Raw genomic sequence first — 10,228 nt, 5'->3', positions numbered from 1 at the left:
TTCCCGAGCACCACGCAGAGGACGTAGTGAGGTGGCGGGCATGCACGGGTGGCAACAACACGCAGGGAGTGTGTTCCCTCTAAATCTTGGCAGCGTTGCAGGCTTTTGCTTAGTTCCAAGGATGCAGCAACACAGGGGAGTATTGCAGGTGGTCTGCATGTAGGGGACAGCCCCCACTCCGATAACAAGCTAGTCTCATTTTCAAGCTCTATAAATTGAGCTTCTTGCTTCTTGGTGGAGTATCTATCTGGATCGTGCTAGGGAGACAATGGACTATTTGTACAATGTATACAATGGGCTATTGAGTTACAAAGCTTTTGCTTAGTTCCAAGGATGCAGCAACACAGGGGAGTATTGCAGGTGGTCTGCATGCAGGGGACAGCCCCCACTCCGATAACAAGCTAGTCTCATTTTCAAGCTCTATAAATTGAGCTTCTTGCTTCTTGGTGGAGTATCTATCTGGATCCTGCTAGGGAGACAATGGACTATTTGTACAATGTATACAATGGGCTATTGAGTTACAAAATGAACATCTCCCATACTATCTAGAATAATCATCTGAGTACTAGCGATAATAAACATCTTCTCAAAAATTTAAATTGATTTTGGGGTTCACCAAGGTAAAAACTCTTGACCTTTCGGATCTAGCGCTCTAATACCATGCATGATACCACTCATCCCAAAAGCTTCAGCTGATGGAAAAAGGTAACACTAATGATTATATCTCTAATGCTTTCTAAACTTCCATTATACACATTGTATAAATATTCCATTGGCTTCTCATACTTTCCCTATCTAAAATTTGTGAGTGATACTAAGAAAGAAGATAGGTGGAGCATTTGAAGTTTGTGCAGCATCTAAAGTTTGTGAAGTGTGTTATATAGTGAGAGTTAGGATTTTATTTAGGTGTGTATAAAGAAAAAAATTATTAATTTTGTAGTGATTAAAAAATGGTACGTAATTATACGATACTCGAAGAACATATCATCAATTATTTGGATCATCCAATTTATTTAAGTTGATAATTTTATTATTTTATGTATTTAAATAAAAATTTTATATATATTTATTTATTTTCGATAATTAATATTATTTAGATTTTTTTATTTTTAATATAAATATTGTTAAATATTTTATATATTTTCGAAAACAAATATTTTTTATATTTACATAGTTATTTTCGAAAATAAATAATAGTTATAGTTATTTATTTTTGAAAATTAATATTATTTAGATATTTTTTATTTTTGAATATAAATATTATTGAATATTTTATATATTTTCGAAAACAAATATTATTTATATTTATTTATTTATTTTCGAAAATAGATATTAATATTATTGATATTTATTTATTTTCTAAAATAAATATTATTTATATTTGTTTATTTTCAAAAATAGATATTATTTAGATTTTTTTATTTTTGAATATAAATATTATTAAATATTTTATATATTTTCAAAAATATATTATTTATATTTATTTATTTATTTTCAAAAATAAATATTATTGATATTTATTTATTTTTGAATATAAATATTAAATGTATTTATTTATAATATTTAAGTAAGTAAATATTTTTTTATGATTAGGAATAAAAATATGTTATATTTATGTAAATTATTATTATAAATATTTATTTTTATTTATTTAAACTAATATTTAATGAATAAATTTTGTTGAACTAGCCAAATAGGAATTTGATGGTTCGTAAACTGGATCCGCCGCAGACGTGTAATCCGATGGTCGAAAACTACTTACGCTCAATCGGATTCTACCACGTCTCTAGGATTGGGTTCATAAAACAATTTTACCCCTTATTAGCTGCTTTGGTGGAAATGTGGAGACTAGAAACTCATACCTTTGTATTGCCGGTGGGTGAGGTTACTGTGACATTAGAAGATGTCGCTCATATATTTGGCCTACCCATTGATTGAGAGCCTGTGAGCGACCGGACAGATAGTAGTAGCGACTTCCTATAGAGTCAGAGCATCGCTATATTCCGCCACGAACTGGCTGTCAGTAGTTCTTCGAAATCTTATATAAAGTTGGGTTGTGTTCGGGATATCAGAGACGCAGAGCAATTGGACACCGAGGAGTCTATTAAGAGATACGTCAGATGCCAGATTTTTTGTTTTTTGGGTTCAACCTTATTCACGGATAAGTCGATCGCATATGTCCACGCGAAGTATCTACCGTTGCTTCGCGATTTCGAGTGGATCCATACTTATAGTTGGGGGTCAACATGTCTCGCGCATCTTTACAGGGGATTATGTCGTGCATCACAGTATGATGCTAAGGAGATGGATGACCATCTTAATTTGTTGTTTGTTTGGGCATGGGAGCGACTGCCGTGTATTGCGCCCATACCCAGACAATCCCTTCCACCGGTTGTGATACCAGTTGCCATGAGGTAACAGTTCCTATTTCAGTCCTGCATTATGTTGACAATGCATATTTGACCTACGGTAACTGATACGGAACGTAACCCAGGATAAGATGGAAGATCAAAGAAAGGGACTCATCTACCTCAATTTGATTTCCTGATGCAACAGTTAAGGGAATCACTCTACCTCACCTGTTCACACCCAAGTTTCTCAAAGAAACTCAAAGAAAATTTCATTCATAAAATTAAGAAAAAAAAAGGCTACCAGGTTTTAGAGGGTTTTTATACCTCTTAAATTTAAATCCCTAACTCATAAGTTCACTAGAATAAAATATGGGTCAAATCATAATTGGGCCTAAAACAAACAAATAACAAAAATAAAATAAACATAGAATAAATTCTAAGAAAGTGATGTCTCTTTTAATTCATCTTGACTAATGAGAGTCTTCAATGCATCTTGTAAAATAGTAAGACGTGTGGCTTTTGATAATCGTTAATCATTGTCTTGCCCAATTCTTGATGCATCTCCTGAACACATGATTTAGCCATGTTTGCAAAATCTTCTTTTATTCTCTTAGTTGTTGCTCTTGTAATTGGACCAATTGGCATATGACAGTTTTCAGTTTATCCCATAGGGCTCGTATCAGTAACCTTTTTTTTTTTTCAATGAATCATATTTCAGGTGGAGTCATTCCTATCTGAACAAGGCGTGGTCATCGAAGATCGTAGCGATTTTTAGGTAGGAAATAGACTACATGGACGAGGTAAATATTTAGGGTTTGTATGATTCCCATATAGAAAAATTAATATTAGGGTGCTAATTTTCTAATAATATGTGGCAGTTTGTATGGCGGCTGTATGAAGGGCTGATCATACCCGACGAGTTACATGGTCACCTTGAGGTGTGTGACATCGTTGCTCCATTATTGTCGTTCGAGTGTGCCGAATGTCATTCTGCGAACCGAATCATGCGTCAGTTTGGGTATGCACAACCTCCCCCGCCGGTAGCAAGAGAAATTCTATTGAGAGAGCATTGCATCACTCTTTGCGGAGCGCAGCTTTATGACTGGACAGTTTTACATGGGGATGGATAAAGGAATGGGGCAACTGTCGTAACAATCGATTGCGAGATTAGCACCCCCTTCCGACTTGGGACTTTTACACCGTCGACGGAGTATCGAGATTGGTATGTGGGATCGTACGGACATCTGCTGAGATTGTCAGAGTACGTTTCTCAGCATCCAGATCAGCCACTAGTACCACAGCCACCAGCACCTCAGGATCCACCTCAGTATGCAGTGTTTCAGTCATTTCCTTATTATATACCACAACCACCAGACCACAATCACCATAGTGAGCCTAGCCACCACGTTCAGTCTGGTGACTACGACGAGGCAGTCTCACAGACGTCGCAGTCAGCATAGTGGGCACAGTCAGCACAGTGGGCACAGTCAGCACAGTGGGCACAGTTGGCATAGTGGACACAATTAGCACTCTCAGCACAGCCAGCACTCCCAGCATTCTCAGCACAGCCACCAAGGTCAGTCTGGCCAGCATATTCTGCCCATACTTACCATTCTGGCCGGACATGAATGGTTTGACTTTCCGTTGATCCCATTGCAGATTCTCGGTGATGGTCATGGAGATCAGCAAATACAGCATTGGGCCTACGGTGGTTTTGGTGGTTGTCCAGATCTTACCACTATGCCTATACCATCAGGATCAGCTGATGGACATGGGACATCAGTAGACATGGCCTATGGTATGCGGGGTCATGCTTCCGAGCACACGTCAGGTGGGACATCGTGTGACAGTGGTTTCATCCAGCCGCATCGGGGATACGAGGTTGTTGACGAGGACAACCTCGGTGCATCTGCTCTGGCAGAGGCAGGTGGGTCAGCTACTTCGGCTGTGGATGACTCAGTTTGGGGTCACCCATATGACTTATGGACGGAACAAAATCCACCTAAGGTTTATTCCGTCGCGATTTGGTTAGGGCATGATGGGCAAGGGACTGAACTGGTTGGTTCGAAAGAAGTGAGCTTGGGTTTATGTTGTTTTGGTTAATTTTAAGAATTAAGTTAATGTAATTTGTAGTTAATCTTTTGTAATGTTGACCTATATTTAATTTTAATTATGGTGTCAGAATTAGGTGAATGTAAATCTTGGTTAAACTTTTGTATGTGTACCTCACAAAGGCAGTAAATGATAATATTAACTAAACATTAAGAACATCGAAAACATCAATGGATAAACCCAAATTAAAATACAAACATGACGAACATCAACAACATCAACGGACACAATCCAAAGTTAAAAATACAAACACGCTTGCGTATATCAAAAATATTAACTGAGAAACACAAAAATCAACAAAGACCTAGGGAGGACCATCGTCACCAGCACCACTCGGTCCAGCACGTTGGGGACATCAACTCCGATTATGACCCTAAGCATCACATAGACGGCATATCCGAGGACTATGCATGTCACGTGAATCCATTTCATTCAGGTATCGGGTCGACTTGGGACGACCTTTCAACGTGCGCCTCAAGGCAGGATTAGCGACCAATGCGGGTCCCTGATAAGCAGGCCATGTTTCTGCATCGCTTAATGGTACGAACTCAAATATATAGACCTTACGAACTTCTGTCGTCATGTACACATCATGAACATACAGCTGCCAGTCGAGTCGCTGGTTGGCACAACAAGCAATAACATGTCGACATGGTAGTCGTTCCACCTGAAAGTGTCCACAGTCACACGTCTGTCGCGCAAGATCAACTACCAACACCTTTTCATTAGGCATTTCACGCACCTCAAACACCTCGTTTTGTCTATCAAACCGTTGCACAACTATATTTCCAGCACGTTGCATATTTGCTTTGATCCGCTGTTGTGCAAATACAGAGTAAGTAAATCTGGAACGCTTGCGTTCGTGAGTCTCAACACTCTTTCACGTAAATAGTTCATTTAATCGATAATACGTTGCTCAGACGAGGGCCAACACAACGAGGTTTCGGGCACCCTTTAACACTGAATTAATGCACTCCACAAGGTTCGTCGTCATATGGCCCATCGATGACCCTCATCAAATGCTAATACCAATGTCTAAGTCCAATGGCATCGCACCACCGAGCATATGCCTTGCCTCGCTCTTCCAACCTCTTATAGTTGATGTTGTACTCCTCCACTATCCTTAAATACCCTATGTTGACAACAAGTTTTTGCAGGTGAGATACTTTGAATGCCCTTAAGAAATTGCTACCGATGTGCCTTATACAAAATATCCACCATGCTCTCGGAGGTTGCCAATCACCACCGGAACGATTTACTGCTGCCCGGATTAACTCACGTTGGTTTGAGATCATACCCACACCGTCTTTTCTAACAACATGCCTTCATAGATTCCTGAGAAAGAAGTGTCACACATCAGCTGTCTCTCACTCCACCAGAGCAAAGGCGATAGGCACAATGTTCTGGTTTCCATCTTGTGCAACAGCAACTAGAAGTGTACCTTTATTTTTTTCGTATAGGTGTGTGCCGTGAACCTGAACTAGAGGCTTGCAATGCTTGAACGCCCTAATGCATTGATTAAAACTCCAAAATATGCGGTGAAGTATTCTGACACCGTCCGCCTCCTCACTCCCGTTGTACAGTGGTCGTGTTTCTATTTGGACAATTGAGTCTGGAATCTTCTGAACCATGACCGAGAGCCACCATGGTAAAGCATGGTAAGAATCCTCCCAACCACCGAAAACTTTGGCTATAGACTTCTGCTTTGCCAACCAAGCCTTTCGGTAACTGATGGTGTAGTTGAACCTTGACTGGACTTCTGCAATTATAGATTTGACCTTGATGGACGGGTCAGTCTCAACCAATGGCCTTATAGTCTCAGCAACTATTCCGAGTCTAACTTGGAATAATCCTGTGAAATCGTTCCCATGGTGCACGTGTGCTTACCATTGTATCTCCGTATCTCCCAACAACCTTTTTTCCGTATCAAGCTGGCTCGGATAAGCCAGTCGCACCCACGCCCATACCTCTTGCATTTTTGCATAAACATTGTAGTCAACTCCTCTAGAGATAGTGTAACTTCTAATTGCTACAACGACAGACTTTCTAGAACTATACTTCATTCCGATCCTGAACTCTCCGTCCTCAAGGTCAGCAACACCTACAGAAAGCAGATATCATCATTCATTGATACATCCAAAAGATAAAAATACAAAAACATATTATTCACTCATCACGTACCTATGTTTGCATATTTCGGAAATTCCGGTGCATTCATGGCGTTAAGATCCAAATTACGCATAGGGGGGACATTCATCGGTTGACTAACTGCGTGATGAACCACTATATTCTCCGTTGCTGCCTCGACTCCCACATCACCATCCTCGTCTTCGTCGCCAGCTTCATAAGTGGCTTCGAAGTCCTCTTCACTGTCATTGTTCATTCCTTCGTACACTGCAGCTCTATCATCCTCTATATCTAAATCATTTTGAATCTCATCTGCCTCTACGTTTTCAAACTCAACATACAACTCAATCTGTAGCTGTCGCATCTAAGTCTGCCGGTGAATTTGGAACATATTCTGTATACTCGTTTCGTCAATAATCGGCATAATATCAAACTGTATTAGACCACCAAAAACTATAACCGAATTCCGGTACAAAATACTGCTCACTCTCGTCAACATTCCATTCTCCATGCTTTGACAGAGACCGTTTTGAAGCTCCATCAATGTCATGGTGCAGGGAACCACAAACGAAAATAGATTCTGACACACAAACCTCACTCCTTCATGAGTATTCCGTATAATCTCACCGTTGCGATACATTACCAAGTTTGTGGCACCCTCCATTACACTAGCAACACAATAAAAACTACTATAAAAAACACTCTTCTTTGCAATGAAAATGGTACCGAGATTTGCCTTATATATAGGGTAGCACTCAACACTCCCCCTGTGCTGACTTAGCACGCCCCCCCCCACTTTTTTATTCATCAGCCAATGACAATTCGCCACGTGTAACACGTCCACCCCCGTGCTGACTCAGCACGCCCCCCATATGTTGCAAATCCATGCAACCAAACTTTGCCACGTGGCTATCATGCCCCCACGTGCTGCATTCAACACTCCTCTCCCAGTGTTGAATCTTTCATCTGATAGTTCCACCAATTTGTAAATCCACTCACTGTATCCATTTTCAAATAAAACATCAATAGTAAATCCATAACTAAAATTTTTAGCCCCATTGCTATGCTAATGAAACTTTTTTTTTCTTTCACATGATGAACTGAGGTGGCATACTCTAGAAGAGAGACATTTACCTAGTCTTGGACAGCTTTTCTGCTTTGTTACAAAAATTTTGTTTCCTCTATGAGATAATTAGTGAATTTTTTTCTACGGATGAGCCTCGAGGCCCTTTTTGTGTGTGTTTTTATAATTTTATTTGTTGTTGTTACTATATTTTTTCTCTGCTTGTTTTGAATTTATTTTTTTGGAATAATGTATATTAGAATCTCTTTGGGGAGTTTATTCATCAGGATTCAGATTTGGTCTTCTGCAGGTTTTCTATGGTATGTCCAAGACTCCAAATAGTAGTAGCTATTAATGTTTAGAAATACATTTTACTAAAAAAAAAAAAAACATGTTTAGAAATACATGTTAAATGAATTCACATTAAAAATATTTATTGAAATTTTAACAGACTTAAAGAGTAGTCATCGTTTCTTGGTGAAAAATTATTATTTAGCGTTCCTAATTTTAATGATAATAACTAATAGCTATGAGGTGTAATATTTTATTCGGTGATAATTTTTTATTTATTCCATTTAATCTTTTTCCAATGATAAGTTGATTTGTCAATATTGTTTGATAAGTTTTTTAATATAAATAAACAATTATCAAGAGGCATAAACAAAAATTAACTCTAATTAATTGTTAGAACATGAATATTGTCTAAGTATAAATTTCTTAGTATATTCTTTTCTTGCATAATATTAAATATTTTTGGTCTTCTACTTTACCCGAAAAAATATATAGTAGAGTTAGACAAATTTTTACAAACAGGTGTATATTAGGTGTACTAGCAAAATTATGGCAAGTATGATACTAATTGCTAACCATTTCAAACATTCCAATTCGGCCTATTTTAATATTATATTACTCAACAAATTCTCTAAATCATAAATCTTAAAATTATCCGTCGACATTATACTTTTCTAAAGGTAACATGTCCCTTTATTGTTATTATTATTATATTTTTTGGGTCACTTAAATAAACTAAATAAAAAAAAAATCAAAGGAATTGTTTAAATAGAGGGACGGTCTCATTTAAGATTACTCTTAAATTCTTTCTAAGATGAAAGAAGCTCCACATGAGAAAGTTGTAATTTCATCGCCATCTTTGCCACAGTGTCTGTCACCATATTTGCATCTCTCATAATTAAACGAAAATCAACATGCTAATTCTAATACATGATATCTCTTATTTTGAGCGCCAATGGATCAATAAACCCAAAACCATCTTGGTGATTAGTAATAAGATTAAACGCTTTCACATAATCCGTCTCACAGATAACATCTCATTGACCCACATTCCAAGCTAAGAGATATCCTCTCCAAATAGCAAACAATTTCCCTTAAAGAATACTATTACTCTCAATCATTCCCAAACACCCTGTTTGCCAACTCCCATTACAATCTCTAATAACACAAGTAAAACCAATACTATCACCCGAACTAAGATACTAGCATCACAATTAATTTTGAAAGTACAAATGGATGGAGATTCCAAAAACCATTTAGAATAGAGGGAAGGAACATACGCTGTAATTTAAAAATATTCCTAAGCTCCTTTTTTGAAGTTAATGCCAGACAAATCACTTTTTTCAGAGGCCAAGTTTTATGAGGATTAAAGATGTTATTATTCCTTACTCGCCATATCCACCAAAGTCTCAAAAAGAACCTGCTCTCTGCTATGATACAAGAATCAGTTCTTCAATCCAAAGGATGACAAGAAATATCCAATGCTATATCCTACAAACTTAGTTTTTAGACAATCCCAAATATAATTAATTATATTTAATTATTCTATTAATATTTATAATTTTATTAAATTTTTAATTAAATCTCTATAATTTAAAGTTTGTAATTGAATCTATATACTAGATTAAAACTTTCAATTAGATCATCTCTTTTTTTTTTGTTAAAAGATACTATTTGTTTTAAAAGTAAATATTTTAGAATTATTAATTTTTTTAAATAACAGCTAATAAAGATCTAATTGCAAATTTTTTTATCTAATATAAGAATTTAATTATAATTTTTTAAACTCTAAAGTAATAATCGTGTTCTCTGATAATTGCCAAATGGGGGCTTAGTGTAACTACATACTTTTCTCTCTACCTCAAGCTCCTCTCTTTCGTATGCGTGATCAGTTCCAATATTCTGCACGTATTTAGTTTTGCTGCTAAGCGTTTGTTTGGCATTGCAATATATTCATTTTTTATGGCATGTTGTAGGCCGAGTGGATGGTGCCTGAAGTGTTAAGAAATGAACCTTAAAATAAAAAGTAAGCTCAGTTATCATTGGTTTTCGTCATTAAATTTTTCTTTATTTTGCTTGTGGAGAAGGATTTCATAGTCTGTGTTCCTCTCTAACCTGAATCATCTGGCATAGGAAAAAATAAGTTGGAATTTTTATTACATATAAGTGTTATTCTTTTGCTTCCTTGTCTCGTCGTTCTTCTCATTGGTTTTGCCACCCTTTTAAGGCATTCATAATTTTATGATTATAACAAGTGGTGATTGGATATCCAGGTGCGATGTTT

The 10,228-nt window shown here is 37.0% G+C and overlaps 1 protein-coding gene across 1 annotated transcript; it reads right to left on the bottom strand.

The window, feature by feature from the left end:
- Positions 1-4,836: 4,836 nt before the first annotated feature.
- Positions 4,837-5,466, bottom strand: LOC114925369 (uncharacterized). Its single transcript, XM_029292986.1, has 2 exons — positions 5,386-5,466; positions 4,837-5,280 (listed from the first exon to the last, which is right to left on the bottom strand). Exons 1-2 carry the CDS (start codon positions 5,464-5,466, stop codon positions 4,837-4,839), a joined length of 525 nt encoding a protein of 174 aa, XP_029148819.1.
- Between the last annotated feature and the right edge of the window lie 4,762 nt (positions 5,467-10,228).

Source organism: Arachis hypogaea, chromosome 15 (assembly GCF_003086295.3).
Source record: "Arachis hypogaea cultivar Tifrunner chromosome 15, arahy.Tifrunner.gnm2.J5K5, whole genome shotgun sequence".
NCBI lineage: Eukaryota > Viridiplantae > Streptophyta > Magnoliopsida > Fabales > Fabaceae > Arachis > Arachis hypogaea.
This window is presented reverse-complemented; position numbering and strand designations above follow the sequence as displayed.

Excerpts from the sequence above, each read along its gene's own strand:
- LOC114925369 (XM_029292986.1), bottom strand. The coding sequence starts at position 5,466 with ATGGGCCATATGACGACGAACCTTGTGGAGTGCATTAATTCAGTGTTA. Across the intron at positions 5,281-5,385 it reads ACCTCGTTGTGTTGGCCCTC|CGGATCAAAGCAAATATGCA; the intron begins GTCTGAGCAACG and ends TTTGCACAACAG.